The sequence below is a fragment of the Cherax quadricarinatus genome, chromosome 29 (genome assembly GCF_038502225.1).
Source record: "Cherax quadricarinatus isolate ZL_2023a chromosome 29, ASM3850222v1, whole genome shotgun sequence".
In the NCBI taxonomy this organism is placed as follows: Eukaryota; Metazoa; Arthropoda; class Malacostraca; order Decapoda; family Parastacidae; genus Cherax; species Cherax quadricarinatus.
In genome coordinates this window covers 32748922-32766421 of record NC_091320.1, presented here as the reverse complement: position 1 = coordinate 32766421, position 17500 = coordinate 32748922, and the positions used below count along the sequence as shown (strand labels likewise).

The following is a 17500-nucleotide window of genomic DNA, read 5'->3' as shown; positions in this document are numbered from 1 at the left end:
AGTGGTAGTAGTAGTAGTAGTAGTGGTAGTAGTAGTAGTAGTGGTAGTAGTAGTAGTAGTAACAGTGGGGTCCGTCAAAGACCAAGAAAAAGGTCCTCTTTCCTGGCCTCTGACGTGAATGACGGTAAATGTGTTTTCTTTCTCGGGTCACCCCTGTCTTGGTGGGAGACTACCACTGACATAAAACAAAAAAAAACCGAAGATAATAACGTATGTATCAATATTAACATTTGCGTTACAGATGTATAAATTGTTTCATATATATTTTTCTTGCAGAGAGCAGCGAGGCGTCTGGTGTCTGCCAGCAACTCTGAACACATGAAAGGAAGTGTCTGGTGTCCTTCAGCATCTTAGCAGACATGACAGGAACGGAGAACCAAACCAGAAAGCGGTGTTATCAAATGACTTAAAATGCATCATAACTTAGGCCAGTTTTAATACGTAATATTACTGAAGAAGTCGGAAACCTAACGTCACTTGATACCTCAGAGTGCAGACTGACTCAGGATCACGTGTCTGAGAGGCTGCTAGAGTCGGGAGAGTGCAATACGGGATGCTAAAATTGATATCATAAGAGGCTTAACGCAGTGTATTTGATATTAGTTTAGCGTGAAATACTAACGATTATATTGTTTTGTTGGCAAGTGCTGAGAGAGTTTTTTATGAGTTTGAAACCTCTGGTTCTTAGAAAAAATAAGAGAGATTTAGAAACGAGTTTGCGTGCGTGTGTGAGTGTCACAGTGGGGTGGTTGAAGGGTGTCAGACCTACCTGAGTGTGGGAACAGCTGACAAGTGAAGCTCTTGCATCGTCGTTTGTGTTTGTCTCCAGTGTGTGGAGGTGCTGGAGGTCTTCAAGTGTGTCGTGGAGGCCCTTAAAGTGCGCCGAGGAGGCCCGTGAGTGTGTGTCGTGGAGGCACTCGTGGAGTGAAAGTGTGAGTCCCACCACTGTCATGGTTTCAGCCGTGGCTTCCGTCTGGACACAAGACATCCGCACCTCGTCCACCACCCCTACTTTGGACTACCAGGCCACCCACACCGACACCCTGGCTTATCAGGCCGCCCACACCGGCCGCCCACCAGGCACAGAGAGTGTGTGGGCGGGTGAAGACGAGTGGGCGGGCCTGGTAAACTCTTCCCTGGTGGTCGAGGAAGGTAACTTCACCTTAGAGAACCTCTCCGCACACAATAACAAGACGGCCCTCTGGCCGTCTGGACCGGTCATGCGTCTGGGGGTGGAGCTGGAACTCTTCCCGGGGTGGGTTGTGGGCGTATGGACGGGAGTGCTGGCAGCCCTCATGACTGTGGGCGTGAGTGGCAACGTTCTGGTGCCCTTGGTGGTGATGAGGACCAGGGATCTGCGCTCCTCCACCAACCTCCTGCTGGTGAACCTAGCAGCAGCAGACCTGCTGGTGCTGCTGGTCTCACTCCCAACAGCTCTCATCGAACTGCACTCTCGGCCCGAGACCTGGGTCCTCGGGGAGCCCATGTGTGAGTACGAACTTTGTTTTGTCATAGAATTAGATCAAAGGTATAAAAACACATTTCAGTAGCTTAGAAGCAAATATAGTAGTCTCAAGAGAGACTCTCACCCACAGGTACAAAAAGTTGGTAAGATCCAGAAAGAAGTCGCATTAATGTCTAGCAATTTACCTTCTGGACACCTGGGATATATTACTGTATAATGTCTGAAAGTATTTCTTCTTTTTTGGGGGGTCACCCGACACTGGTGGGAGACGGCTGGTGTTCAAAAAAAATAATGTCTGGACATAAACACTAGTGTTCTATCTAATGTTTTATGAGGTTGACTGAACACCTTCTCTTGAAGGCTGAGGGACTGATCACCTCACATTACTTCTTCATGTCTTTCACCACCATCGGTATTATTCTCTGTAAAGGACGGATAAAGCCACTGGTGGGCGAAACGTCTCCACAATAGTTTTGACCATGACTTTCAATCATCTACCTGCTGACTTTGTATGCTACTCATACATCATATTGACAAGTTAGTGACTAAGACATATGGGCAACACCTGGGTATAAAGAATGAGACACTGTTTACAACACTTGGGTATCTCATTTGGGTGACGTTTCGCCCACGAAGGAAGCTTCATCAGTGCCTTATTCACCAGCCTACAATATTTGCGTTCCCACTTCGAAGTGCAACTGATATTGCGGTGTCCTCATCCCTATTATGGGAGGGATGGATGAAGAGGAGGAGGAGGAGGAGGAGGAGGAGGAGGAGGAGGAGGAGGAGGATGAAGAGAAGGAGGAGGAGGAGGAGGGTAAACAAAGTCTTGGATGGGTACCTCCATCTCCTTGGACTGAGAACCCTACTGAAGCATCGAGGCTATGCCCTTGAGGAGTAAAAATCTACGCATGACTGTACTCGCCTAGTTGTGGTTGCAGGGGTCGAGTCACAGCTCCTCTACTGCCAGGAGTGTGTGAGTGTTTGGTATCACACACTCGTTGTGACAGATTGCAACAGGAGTCTTCTAGCAACGAAGACAAATGATCAATAAAAGTCACGATACCCTGACTGCAATAATTCACAACTAACCCACAATACCCTGACTGCAATAATTCACAACTAACCCACAATACCCTGACTGCAATAATTCACAACTAACCCACAATACCCTGACTGCAATAATTCACAACTAACCCACAATACCCTGACTGCAATAATTCACAACTAACCCACAATACCCTGACTGCAATAATTCACAACTAACCCACAATACCCTGACTGCAATAATTCACAACTAACCCACAATACCCTGACTGCAATAATTCACAACTAACCCACAATACCCTGACTGCAATAATTCACAACTAACCCACAATACCCTGACTGCAATAATTCACAACTAACCCACAATACCCTGACTGCAATAATTCACAACTAACCCACAATACCCTGACTGCAATAATTCACAACTAACTCACAATACCCTGACTGCAATAATTCACAACTAACCCACAATACCCTGACTGCAATAATTCACAACTAACCCACAATACCCTGACTGCAATAATTTCTCTTTCTTCTGATCTACCTTTCATGTGATGCTTGTCAATTTTGATCCGAGTAAGAGGAGGGAGTACCTGTAGGTTACTTGTAGAGAATTCCGGAAGTCACCGCCCCCGCGGCCCGGTCCAAGATCAGGCTTCCTGGTTGCTGGCCAGATCGATCAGGCTGCAATGTATGCACCGCAGCCCTGTTGATCAGGAAGTGAGTTGAGAAATCAGCTGAATTTCCTCTTGAAAACAGCTGGTTAGTGGGTTGTTGGTAATGCCTCTTGTACATGAAGGGAGGGCGTTGAAGAGTCGTGGTCTCTCTACACTTACTGTGTTCATATATAGTGATTTCGGTGTGCACGAAAAATGTGAGTCTGTAATTCTGGGTTTGTCGCTACGAACTCCGAGCAGAGAGTATCTGGAGTCGACTACTACACCTGCGTCAGAGCCTACTACATCTGCGTCAGAGCCTACTACACCTGCGTCAGGGTCTACTGCATTTGCGTCAGGGTGCTACTACACCTGCGTCAGAGCCTACTACACCTGCGTCAGGGTGCTATTACACCTGCGTCAGAGCCTACTACACCTGCGTCAGAGCCTACTACACCTGTGTCAGAGCCTACTACACCTGCGTCAGAGCCTACTACACCTGCGTCAGAGCCTACTACACCTGTGTCAGGGCGCCACCCCTCCGTTTATAGTGTAATGATTGGTGTTGGTCAGCCGTCAAGCATATTTGACTTGTGTTTGTTGTGTGCGGGTGTGTGGCAGACCTTCTGTTTGTAGTGATTTACTGAGGGTCAACACGAGGTGTTTGTCCACTGATGTCCTTCCTTCTTTCAGTGTCCAAACTGTGTTCTGCCAGGTGTCCTGTTATATGTCCTGTTATGTCTCTTATCATGTGTTCTGTCCCGTGTCCTGTCATGTCATGTGTGTGTGTGTACTCATCTATTTGTACTCACCTGTTTGTGGTTACAGGGGTTGATTCATAGCTCTTGGCCCCGCCTCTTCACTGATCGCTACTAGGTCTTCTCTTTCCCTGCTCCATGAGCTTTATCATACCTCATCTTGAAACTATGTATGGTTCCTGCCTCCACTACATCACTTGCTTGGCTATTCCACTTCCTGAAAACTCTATGACTGAAGAAATACTTCCTAACATCCCTTTGACTCATCTGAGTCTTCAACTTCCAATTGAGACCCCTTGTTTCTGGGTCCCCTCTCTGGAACATCCTGTTTTGTCCACCTTGTCAATTCCTCGCAATATTTTATATGTCGTTATCATGTCTCCCCTCACCCTCCTGTCCTCCAGTGTGGTCAGGCCGATTTCCCTTAACCTTTCTTCGTAGGACAATCCCCTTAGCTCTGGAACTAGTCTTGTTGCAAACCTTTACACTTTCTCTAATTTCTTGACGTGCTTGACCAGGTATGGATTCCAAACTGGTGCTGCATACTCCAGTATGGACCTGACGTATATTGTGTACCAGAGTCTTGAACGATTCCTTACTAAGATATCGGAATGCTATTCTCAAGTTTGCCAGACACCCATATGCTGCAGCAGTTATCTGATTGATGTGCGCCTCAGGAGATGTGCTCAGTGTTATAATCACCCCAAGATCTTTTTCCTTGAGTGAGGTTTGCAGTCTTTGGCCACCTAGCCCATACTCTGTCTGAGGTCTTCTTTGCCCTTCCCCGATCTTCATGATTTTGCATTTAACTGAATTAAATTCAAGGTGCCAGTTGCTGGACCAGGCTTGTAGCCTGTGTGTGTGTGTGTGTGTGTGTTAGTTACCATTTTGTCCTAGGCACATGTCGATTAGACACTAGGCCTGTTGTATATGTGTGTGCATGTGTGTGTGTGCGTGCGTGTGTGTGTGTGTGTGTGTGTGTGTGTGTGTGTGTGTGTGTGTGTGTGTGTGTGTGTGTGTGTGTGTGTGTGCGTGTGTGTGTGTGTGTGTGCGTGCGTGTTGGTGTGTGTGTGTGTGTGTATGTGTGTGTGTGTGTATGTGTGTGTGTGTGTGTGTGTGTGTGTGTGTGTGTGTGTGTGTGTGTACTCACCTAATTGTACTCACCTAATTGTGGCCGCAGGGGCCGAGACCCAGCTCCCGGGCCCGCCCCTTCACTGATCGCTACTGTGTGTGTGTGTGTGTGTGTGTGTGTGTGTGTGTGTGTGTGTGTGTTACCATTTTGTCCTAGGCACATGTCGATTGGACACTAGGCCTGTTGTATATGTGTATGCATGTGTGTGTGTGTGTGTATGTGTGTGTGTGTGTGTGTATATGTGTGTGTGTGTGTGTATGTGTGTGTGCGTGTTAGTTAGTTAGTTACCATTTTGTCCTAGGCACATGTCGATTAGACACTAGGCCTGTTGTATATGTGTGTGTGCATGTACTCACCTAGTTGAGGTTGCAGGGGTCGAGTCCAAGCTCCTGGCCCCGCCTCTTCACTGGTCGCCACTAGGTCACCAGTGTGTGACCAGTGTGTGTGTGTGTGTGTGTGTGTGTGTGTGTGTGCGTGTGTGTGCGTGTGTGTGCGTGCGTGCGTGTAAGTCCTTCAAGAGGGTGACCCAGGGAGGTCAGCATCGTAAAGATCATCTTACCTTTTAATGATCCAACTTGCGAACGACTTAAGAGATCAATATTTATAGTGTGTTGATTGTGGTGGCAACGGCGGCCGCCAAGCAAGCAAGCAGCAGGCAGCCAGCAGCGTGGCAGCAGGCAGCAGCAGCCAGCAGGCAACGCAACAAGCAACAGCAGGCTGCATGCCAGCAGCGGCAGCATGGCAGGCAGCAACAACAGGCGTGTGCAGCTGTAGCTTAGCAACAGCAGCAAGCAAGCTGTAGCAAGCAAGCTGCAACGGTAGCAGCAAGCAAGCGTGTGGCTGTACTGGCGGCAGCGGCTGGCCCAGCAACGGCAGCAACGGCAAGCCAGCAGCAACAGCAAGCTGGCAGCAGGCCATTGTAGTTGGCTGGCAACAGCAGCGGCGGCAGGCAGGCTGCTGCTGCTGTAACAGCTTATCAGCCAGGCTTGGCGGTAACCAGGCAAGCGGCAGCAGGCTCAATGGCAGCAAGCTGCGCTGCTTAACAGCAACAGGCAACGGCAAGCAGCGGCGGCAACCCGGCTGCTAACGGCCAGCAACGGCAACGGCAGCAGCAGCAAGCAGCTGTTGGCAAGCAACGGCAGCAACGGCAAGCGGCAGCAGCAGCGGCTGCTGTAAGCAGCAGCAGCGGCAGCATCGGCCAAGCGGCAAGCCAACGGCTGCTGCTGCTGCTGCAGCGGCTGCGTGCACTGCTGGCAGCAGCAGCAACGCAGCAGGCAGCAACGGCAGCCGGCTGCTGCTGCTGCTGGCTTGGCATGGCATGGCAAGCGCTTAGCTGCTGCGCAGCAGCAGCAGCGGCGGCGCTGCTGCTGCTGCCAGCAGCAGGCGGCAGGCGGTAGGCAGCAACAGCTGGCAGCAGGCAACGGCAGCAGGCAGGCAGGCAAGCAGCTGCTGGCCAAGCAACGGCAGCGGCAGCGGCGGCAGCAGCTGTTTGGCAAGCAACGCTAGCAGGCCAACTTAGCTCGGCTGTGCTGCTGGCGGCAGCGGCAATGACTGGCTGCTGGTGTGGCAACAGGCAGCGCGGCGCGCGCAACCCAAGCAGCAGCTGCCTTAGCTGCTGCATAGCAGCAGCAGCGGCGGCAACAGCAACGGCCGCCTACAGGTTGGCAGCAGCAGCAGCAGCAGCTGCCAAGCAGTAGCAGCAGCAGCGGCAGCTGCCTTAAGCAGCAGGCAGCAGGCAAGCTTAGCCCCCTGCTTAGCAGCAGCAGCAAGCAAGCCAGCAGCAGCAGGCAAGCTGACGCAGTAACGCAAGCAAGCAGGCAGCTGGCTGCAGCCAAGCAAGCCAACATGGCCTGGCAGGCAGGCAGGCAGGCTAACAGCAAGCAGCTGGCAACCAGGCTGCCTTAGGCTGGCTGCCTTGTGTTTGGCTTAACATGGCAGCAGCAACAGCAGGCTGCGGTAACAGGCTCGCTTGTAGCGGCTGCTGGCAACAACTGGCAGCCAACGGCTATTTGCTGTAGCGCAACAGCAGCAACAGCTTAACGGCAGCTTAAGCATGGCAAGCTTAATGCTGGCTAAGTGTGCTGGCCAAGCTTAAGCCTTGCTGGTTCAGCAACAGCTGGCTGTAGCAGCAGCAGCAGCAGCTGTAAGCAACAACAAGCAGCAGCGGCTTCAGCAACGTAGCAGCTAGCTCGCGGCTTGGCTGCCCAACGGCAGCGGCAGCAAGCAAGCAACTATGCCCAAGCAACGTGTTTGTGTAACGTTCAAGCGGCTATCGGCAGCAGCAACGGCTGCAACCAAGCAGCGGCCCAACGCAGGCAAGCAAGCAGGCAGCAGCAGCAAGCAGCGGCAGCAGCAGCAAGCTAACCCAGCCAAGCTAACAAGCTTAGCAGCAGCAAGCATTGGTAACGCAGCAGCGGTAGCGGCTTGCCCGGCGGCGGCCGGCAGCCCAAGCCGGCTGGCAGGCTGGCTGCAGCTGGCAGCAGCTGCTGGCAGGCAGCGGCAGCGCCCAGCTAAGCAGCAGCTCGGCTGGCTAGCTGCTGGCAGCAAGCAGCAGCGGCCAGCAGCTTGGCTGGCTTGGCTGGCTGCCGGCGCTTGGCTGCCAGGCAGCAGCCAGTAGCAGCAGCGGCAGCGGCGGCAGCAGGCTGGCAGCTGCTGCTGCTGGCAGCAGCACTTGGCAACCTTAGCTCAGCTTAGCAGCTGCAGGCAGCAGCTTGCAGCTGGCTGCAGGCAGCAGCAAGCTGCTGCTTGGCTGCAGCTGTAGCAACCCAGCAGCGGTAACGAACGGCTGGCTGGCTGGCTGCCCAGCAGCAAGCAAGCCGGCGGCAAGCAGCTGCTGGCTGGCAGCAAGCATGTAGGCAGCCAACAGCCAGCAGCTGCTGCTGTTTGGCAAGCAACGCCCAGCAGTTGGCCAGCTGGCTGCAGCGGCAGGCAACAGGCAACGGCTAACCCTGTGGCCAGCAGCTGCTGCTGTTTAGGCTGGCCCAGCAGGCGCATTTGTAGCAAGCAGCCCAGCAGCAGCAGGCGTGGCTGCTGCTTGGCAGCAGCAGCAGCAGCAACAGCTGTTAGCAACAGCAGCTGCCCAACGGCGGCAGCAGTAGTAACAAGCAAGCAGCAGCAGGCGGCAATAATAATAATAATAATAATAATAATAATATCAACAGTAGGAACAAAACATAAATAAATTTAGTAATATATATATTCTTAATGCAATTTATTGACACATTAGGCTTTATTTCCTATAAAGTTCCTTAACCTTGATGAGCCTTACGGCACGTCCCGCACTGAAGTTGTTTGCGCAGGTGTTGCACACGTGTTGAACAAGTGCTACACAGGTGTTGCATCCATCAGTTTGTCGGTATTGTGAACCTTTGATGAAATAATACCAAGCGAAAATCCAGGAATTCAGCAACATGGTTACAGATTATCTCCAGGTGAGAGACATAACCACGACGTTAAAAATACTCACGAGAGCAATTAGTGAACATGGGCTAAACTGCTTGAGATGTGAGGGGGAGAACCAGAAGACGTTAATGTCAGCCGAGGATGTTGATGGACCATGGGGAAGACTTTTTCTGAATTCTCGTAGTGGTGGTGTTGGTGGTAGCGGTGGTGATGGTGGTGGTAGTGGTGATGGTAGAGGTGATGATGGTGGTAGTTGTGATGGTGATGGTAGTGTTGATGGTGGTGGTAGTGGTGATGGTAGAGGTGATGATGGTGGTAGTTGTGATGGTGGTGGTAGTGGTGATGGTGGTGGTAGTGGTGATGGTGGTGGTAGTGGTGATGGTAGAGGTGATGATGGTGGTAGTTGTGATGGTGGTGGTAGTGTTGATGGTGGTGGTAGTGGTGATGGTGGTGGTAGTGTTGATGGTGGTGGTAGTGGTGATGGTGGTGGTAGTGTTGATGGTGGTGGTAGTGGTGATGGTGGTGGTAGGTGATGGTAGAGGTGATGATGGTGGTAGTTGTGATGGTGGTGGTAGTGTTGATGGTGGTGGTAATGGTGATGGTAGAGGTGATGATGGTGGTAGTTGTGATGGTGGTGGTAGTGTTGATGGTGGTGGTAGTGGTGATGGTGGTGGTAGTGTTGATGGTGGTGGTAGTGGTGATGGTGGTGGTAGTGGTGATGGTGGTGGTAGTGGTGATGGTGGTGGTAGTGGTGATGGTGGTGGTAGTGGTGATGGTAGAGGTGATGATGGTGGTAGTTGTGATGGTGGTGGTAGTGGTGAAGGTGGTGATAGTGTTGATGGTGGTGGTAGTGGTGATGGTAGAGGTGATGATGGTGGTAGTTGTGATGGTGGTGGTAGTGTTGATGGTGGTGGTAGTGGTGATGGTGGTGGTAGTGGTGATGGTGGTGGTAGTGGTGAAGGTGGTGATAGTGTTGATGGTGGTGGTAGTGGTGATGGTAGAGGTGATGATGGTGGTAGTTGTGATGGTGGTGGTAGTGTTGATGGTGGTGGTAGTGGTGATGGTGGTGGTAGTTGTGATGGTGGTGGTAGTGTTGATGGTGGTGGTAGTGGTGATGGTGGTGGTAGTGGTGATGGTGGTGGTAGTGGTGATGGTGGTGGTAGTGGTGATGGTGGTGGTAGTGGTGAAGGTGGTGATAGTGTTGATGGTGGTGGTAGTGGTGATGGTAGAGGTGATGATGGTGGTAGTTGTGATGGTGGTGGTAGTGTTGATGGTGGTGGTAGTGGTGATGGTGGTGGTAGTGGTGATGGTGGTGGTAGTGTTGATGGTGGTGGTAGTGGTGATGGTAGAGGTGATGATGGTGGCAGTTGTGATGGTGGTGGTAGTGTTGATGGTGGTGGTAGTGGTGATGGTGGTGGTAGTGGTGAAGGTGGTGATAGTGTTGATGGTGGTGGTAGTGGTGATGGTAGAGGTGATGATGGTGGTAGATGTGATGGTGGTGGTAGTGTTGATGGTGGTGGTAGTGGTGATGGTGGTGGTAGTGGTGAAGGTGGTGATAGTGTTGATGGTGGTGGTAGTGGTGATGGTAGAGGTGATGATGGTGGTAGTTGTGATGGTGGTGGTAGTGGTGAAGGTGGTGATAGTGTTGATGGTGGTGGTAGTGGTGATGGTAGAGGTGATGATGGTGGTAGTTGTGATGGTGGTGGTAGTGTTGATGGTGGTGGTAGTGGTGATGGTGGTGGTAGTGGTGATGGTGGTGGTAGTGGTGATGGTGGTGGTAGTGGTGATGGTGGTGGTAGTGGTGAAGGTGGTGATAGTGTTGATGGTGGTGGTAGTGGTGATGGTGGTGGTAGTGGTGATGGTGGTGGTAGTGGTGAAGGTGGTGATAGTGTTGATGGTGGTGGTAGTGGTGATGGTGGTGGTAGTGGTGATGGTGGTGGTGATGGTGGTGGTAGTGGCGATGGTGGTGGTAGTTGTGATGGTAGAGGTGATGATGGTGGTAGTGGTGATGGTGGTTGCAGTTGTGATTGTGGTGGTAGTGGTGATATTAGTGGTGATGATGGTGGTAGTGGTGATGATGGTAGTGGTGATGGTGGCGGTAGTGTTGATGGAGGTGGTAGTCGTGAAGGTGGTGGTAGTGTTGATGGTGATGGTAGTGGTGATAGTAGTGGTAGTGGTGGTGGTGGTAGTGGTGATGGTGGTGGTAGTGGTGGTGGTAGTAGTGTTAATGGTGGTGGTAGTGGTGGTGGTAGTAGTGTTGATGGTGGTGGTAGTGGTGGTGGTAGTAGTGTTAATGGTGGTGGTAGTGGTAATGATGATGGTAGTGGTGATGGTGGAGGTAGTAGTGATGGTGGTGGTAGTGTTAGTGGCGGTGGTAGTGGTGATGGTGGTGGTAGTGTTGATGGTGGTGGTAGTGTTAATGGTGGTGGTAGTGGTGGTGGTGGTGGTAGTGGTGATTGTGGTGGTGGTGGTGATGGTGGTCGTGGTGGTGATGGTGGTGGTAGTGGTGATGGTGGTGGTAGTTTTGATGGTGGTGGTAGTGGTGGTGGTAGTGGTGATGGTGGTAGTGGTGATGGTGGTAGTGGTGATGGTGGTAGTAGTGGTGGTGGTAGTAGTGGTGATGGTGGTGGTAGTGGTGATGGTGGTGGTAGTGTTAATAGTGGTGGTAGTGGTAATGATGGTGGTAGTGGCGATGGTGGAGGTAGTAGTGATGGTGGTGGTAGTGTTGGTGGTGGTGGTAGTGGTGATGGTGGTGGTAGTGTTGATGGTGGTGGTAGTGGTAATGGTGGTGGTAGTGTTGATGGTGGTGGTAGTGGTGATGGTGGTGGTAGTGGTGATGGTGGGGGTAGTGGTGATGGTGGGGGTAGTTTTGATGGTGGTGGTAGTGGTGATGGTGGTGGTAGTGGTGATGGTGGGGGTAGTGTTGATGGTGGTGGTAGTGGTGATGGTGGTGGTAGTGGTGATGGTGGTGGTAGTGGTGGTAGTAGTGGTAATGATGATGGTAGTGGTGGTAGTAGTGGTGATGGTGGTGGTAGTGGTGATGGTGGTGGTAGTGGTGATGGTGGTGGTAGTGGTGATGGTGGTGGTAGTGGTGGTAGTAGTGGTAATGATGGTGGTAGTGGTGGTAGTAGTGGTGATGGTGGTGGTAGTGGTGGTAGTAGTGGTGATGGTGGTAGTGACCCCTGACAAGTGTGCTGCTCACATGTTAACACTCAACTAGTCAAACATTACAATTAACATTTCAACACATTTAGAACCGACACATATAAAAAACCATTGATCTCTGCCCAGCAGGAACATACGATATCATTACAAATATAATAAATATTCCTTTTACTCTATAATACACAAACACTAAACTTTCTAAAACAATCAAAAATATTCAATAAATCCTGAATAAAATCCGTACATAAACTGTTTATTTGTTTGTAGATGAATGGTTCAGAGAACCGACATGTTGATAAATTAGACACATGTGCAACTCTTGGGTATCTTTATTGAGGAAACGTTTCTCCACACAGTGGCTTCATCAGTCCATACAAAGGAGAATCTTGAAGAACAGGAGGAGAATGAGGTAATCAGTCCACATCGACTCAAGGTTCAGGGACTGATTACCTCATTCTCCTCCTGTTCTTCAAGATTCTCCTTTGTATGGACTGATGAAGCCACTGTGTGGCGAAACGTTTCCTCAATAAAGATACCCAAGAGTTGCACATGTTTATTTGTTCTTGACTATTGAAGTTGAAGGTGAATTAGCGAGCCTTAGATTTTTATGTAGACTCTTGTAGGGTTGTATTACGATCTGGAGCTGAGTAAGAATAGTTGGTATGAGGGAAGTGTTGCTAGGGTAAGAGATAAAGCCAGGGCTTAACCCAGCTTCTGGGTCTTGTGCTGGGTTCATGGATTTTCTCCTGACGAGTACAACATGTCAGGGAAGAAGCAGCAGCAGCTGTGGTCGAGGTTACGTTAGGTAAAGTTTCTCGAGAAACAGGACAAGTGTTTCCTGACGCGGGTCTTAGACATATGTTGACCTGCAGCTGGAGTTTTTGGTCCTCTGACCGAGGCATTTCGCTGGATGACCCATCCACCCCCTTTAAAATATATGGCTTTTAGTAATAATCGAGAAGGCCAAAAATAAAGAACATCTGCGGGTGATTAAGTTTAAAATTTCGTGGTTAATTAACATGATGAAAGGGAAAAACATAAACAAATGAGTAAAAACGAAAAGTCAATTTTTAAAGGTCTCAGACTTGTTCTTACTTTCCAAGTTTTACAAGGTTAAGAGGTCTTTGTGGCATTTATGGATTTGGAAAAGGCGTATGACAGGGTGGATAGGGGGGGCAATGTGGCAGATGTTGCAAGTGTATGGTGTAGGAGGTAGGTTACTGAAAGCAGTGAAGAGTTTTTACGAGGATAGTGAGGCTCAAGTTAGAGTATGTAGGAAAGAGGGAAATTTTTTCCCAGTAAAAGTAGGCCTTAGACAAGGATGTGTGATGTCACCGTGGTTGTTTAATATATTTATAGATGGGGTTGTAAGAGAAGTAAATGCGAGGGTCTTGGCAAGAGGCGTGGAGTTAAAAGATAAAGAATCACACACAAAGTGGGAGTTGTCACAGCTGCTCTTTGCTGATGACACTGTGCTCTTGGGAGATTCTGAAGAGAAGTTGCAGAGATTGGTGGATGAATTTGGTAGGGTGTGCAAAAGAAGAAAATTAAAGGTGAATACAGGAAAGAGTAAGGTTATGAGGATAACAAAAAGATTAGGTGATGAAAGATTGAATATCAGATTGGAGGGAGAGAGTATGGAGGAGGTGAACGTATTCAGATATTTGGGAGTGGACGTGTCAGCGGATGGGTCTATGAAAGATGAGGTGAATCATAGAATTGATGAGGGAAAAAGAGTGAGTGGTGCACTTAGGAGTCTGTGGAGACAAAGAACTTTGTCCTTGGAGGCAAAGAGGGGAATGTATGAGAGTATAGTTTTACCAACGCTCTTATATGGGTGTGAAGCGTGGGTGATGAATGTTGCAGCGAGGAGAAGGCTGGAGGCAGTGGAGATGTCGTGTCTGAGGGCAATGTGTGGTGTGAATATAATGCAGAGAATTCGTAGTTTGGAAGTTAGGAGGAGGTGCGGGATTACCAAAACTGTTGTCCAGAGGGCTGAGGAGGGGTTGTTGAGGTGGTTCGGACATGTAGAGAGAATGGAGCGAAACAGAATGACTTCAAGAGTGTATCAGTCTGTAGTGGAAGGAAGGCGGGGTAGGGGTCGGCCTAGGAAGGGTTGGAGGGAGGGGGTAAAGGAGGTTTTGTGTGCGAGGGGCTTGGACTTCCAGCAGGCATGCGTGAGCGTGTTTGATAGGAGTGAATGGAGACAAATGGTTTTTAATACTTGACGTGCTGTTGGAGTGTGAGCAAAGTAACATTTATGAAGGGATTCAGGGAAACCGGCAGGCCGGACTTGAGTCCTGGAGATGGGAAGTACAGTGCCTGCACTCTGAAGGAGGGGTGTTAATGTTGCAGTTTAAAAACTGTAGTGTAAAGCACCCTTCTGGCAAGACAGTGATGGAGTGAATGATGGTGAAAGTTTTTCTTTTTCGGGCCACCCTGCCTTGGTGGGAATCGGCCAGTGTGATAATAAAAAAAAAAAAAGTTAAGAGTTCCTAACTTTATTCACAAGCTAATAGCTGTTACCTACTTCAACTCATTTGAAAGCCTTTTTATTGTTATGAGACATGCAAACAGGGAAGAGTTTGTGAAGGGAGACAAATGAGGCGCTCACAGTGGCTAGTTGAAGACAGGGACGTGAGTGATCACTGAGCTGGTGAAGTAGATTGTGTGGATAAATGGTCCAGAGAACCGACAAGTTGATAAATTAGACACATGTGCAACACTTGGGTATCTTTATTGTGGAAACGTTTCGCCACAGCCTGGAGTCAACTCCAGGCTGAGGGACTGATTACCTCAAGCTCCTTCTGGCTTTCAACCATTCTGCTCTGTATTTGACCGATGAAGCCAATGTGTGGTGAAACGATTCCTCAGTAAAGACACCCAAGTGTTGCACAGAAGACATTGTGTTGCATGATAGTTTTGTGTCGCCAGGGTAAATCGTCCAGGTTCCTTGGTGAGTCGAAAATTTGTTGGTCTCTACGTGTTTTCCAGTAGACGTTAAGTACTGGCAGACTTGACCTAGTGTCCAGTGATTCATCTGTGATATGGTCCTGCCATTTCTTACTAGATATCCAGCTGGGTTTGATCACAGACTTGAACACTTGATGGGTGACCCCTATAACTCACAGATCAGTGCTTTGTTTACAGTCTTCTTATTAGGATTTCGTGTCATGATGGTTATGGCTGGGAGGGAAGTACATTTATTCAGATATACACAAATACAGTTACATAGATTATCATACATAGGGGTAACAGCCTAGTTAATCAGACCCTGATCCACCATGAGGCCTGGTCCCAGATCGGGTCTCGGGGGCGTTGACCCCCGAAATCCTCTCCAGGTAAGCTCCAGGTAATATGTGTAGAGAACCTGGGATAACCCAAAAAAGTCAGACAGAGTAACTTATTTCCATTGGGGAGTCAGCGAGGTGTACGTGGAGAGGGGAAGGATAACAGCTTTATGAAAATGTGAGGTTAATCCGGGGTTTGGCCCTTCGTAATGTGTAGAACCTGGTCGTACCTGTGCCTGTCTGCAACGAAACGGCTGAGGTTATATGCTAGCAGGCGTGTGGTGGTACCCAAGGAAACAAATGAATCATTCGTGTAAGTTTTCCCTCAGGATAGTGTTCCCTGCTGCTTGTAGGAAGGTGTTTGGTTTTGCATTTAGTGTCTGTATTATGACGGCCATGTTGTTTTAGTCTTAAGGGAGGTTTGTGGCGTTGGTATTTTGCTTGTGAGTCGCCCGGTCTGTTTTGCTGTTTTCAAAAAATGGTGTAGCTGGAGTGAGGAGTCGGGCAGGATATATACACCGAGAGGCGTATGGCTCTTAGTGTATATACACTGAGCGTTTACTCTAATCCTTATATAATTAAAACGTTCTTGACTGTCGGTGAACGGATGACATGTAGTCTTAATGACCCCTCATGTAGTCGATAGGCTTGAAACTCCATTAACCAGTCAACCAAGGTGATGAACGGGTCGTGTGTCTGTGTTTACAAACATATCAGCAGCCGGGCTGCCTTCACTCAGAATTCATTACTTCTTTCAATCCGGTGGAGGAATTCAAGCTGTCGCTTCTTTTTCCTTTCAAGTCAGTGGGATCCCGGATGCTTGTTGATGGTGGCTCCATGTAAATGTGGACGAGGGAGAGAGTAAGAAGGGAAGATAAAGAAGGGAATTTACAGATGGAGTAAAGACATTGGACAGGGGTTCGTTTCTCATGGCTCTTCCCTTCCTCTTTCTTTGCCCGTTGCTGTGCCCTACTCCCCTTCTTTACTTCTCATCCTCCCCCTGCTTTCCATATATCACTTTCCTCACTCACTCCTAATCCCCTACTTCCAAAAATTCCCAGACAGACGCCTCCAAATACTTTCGTTTATGCCCCTTTCTCACTTTCAGTCGTTTCCCCTCCTCTCCTATTCACTCGTTTTCTACCCCCGTTCACCTTTTCCATTCCCCCTTTACCCCTCTCTCCGCTTGCCTTTTATCTCTCTCCACTACATCCAACTTCCTCTCCCCTATTCATTTTTTTATTATCCCTTTGCTCTCTCACACCATTTCCATCATTTTACATTACCCGCTTCTTTCTTCCTCGGAAAGAGTAAGGGAGGAATCTTCCCTCATCTCTTCTTTCTTTTCCTTTCCCCCTCCTCCTTCTCCTCCTCCTCTTCCTTCCTCTATCACTTCAACCTCTTCCTCTCCTCGCCGTAAAACGTCTTAATGTTGTTCTGTTCGTTTTCTGTCTGATCTTTTGGCCTCTTTAATCTTTGCAGTGTATTGCCTGCGGAACCTGTCAAATTACTGGTGATGCTGCCGTCTCTGAACCATAAACGGGAACCGTGGAAACAGAAGGAACGTCGAGACGTCGCGAACAGTGAATGCGCACACACATATGCTAAGGCATGAGACATGCACATGTCCAACACCTGGGTATCTTGTAACGTGACAAGCCAGCTCTGCCTGCACCTGTGTCTAGACCTTCACGTACACAGCAACAGACACCAACACACCCAGCCTAACACACTCTAGTCTCACTATAACCTTAGGAATATCAAACAAGACAGCAGTTGTGTGTGATAATTGAAAACCGACAAATTGAAGGTTGAGACACTTATGCAACATATGGGAATCTTTAGTAAGGAAACGTTTCGCCACACAGTGGTTTCATCAGTCCAATACAAAGCAGAAAGGGGGTAAGGAGAGGAGGAGTTTGAGGTAATTAATCCCTCAGCCTGGAATCGACGTGTTCAGTCCACCACTCATGTAGAAAGTACAACATATGGCCGGAATTCTTCAACACTTATACAACATTTAGACGAAGACCTACTTACACTAGTGGATGGTCCCACTGTGACCCCGCCTCCTCCTGCTTCCACTCACCTGACTACAGTATATAAGCCACATCTCCGGCCATATGCTGTACTTCCTACAAGATTGAAGGACTGAACAAGTCGATTCCAGGCTGAGGGACTGATTACCTCAAACTACTCCTCTCCTTACCCCCTTGGAAATATAAACACATATGCAGCATAATGTGATCCTTTATTTACAATGTATACCCCTCTGCAGGGGTATACATAATCCCTTGTAATGACTGCAACAAATTATACGTGGGCGAAACATCAAGGGACCTCCAAACACGTATTTCAGAACACCAATACGCAAGCAGGTCTGACGATACAAGGAATGCCTGTGTACAACACCGTAATTCGCACAACCACTTGATAAACTACAGAAACTCAACACTCATCCTGGAATCATCGCTTATCTCTATATCCGACAACTTCAACCAGAACAACGGCTTCTATAACATAGCTGAACCACTTGCCAAGAAACTTCTTCATCGCTATCCCACATAAGAACATAGGAATGGAAG

The 17500-nt window shown here is 49.1% G+C and overlaps 1 protein-coding gene across 1 annotated transcript in view; it reads left to right on the top strand.

The window, feature by feature from the left end:
- LOC128690435 (uncharacterized) overlaps positions 1–17500 on the top strand; it is a 335543-nt gene that overhangs the window by 11732 nt on the left and 306311 nt on the right. Inside the window, exon 2 of the mRNA XM_070089686.1 lies at positions 277–1488. Coding sequence (XP_069945787.1) covers positions 951–1488 — 538 coding nt within the window. The 5' untranslated portion in view covers positions 277–950. The remainder of the gene's footprint in view (positions 1–276; positions 1489–17500) is intronic.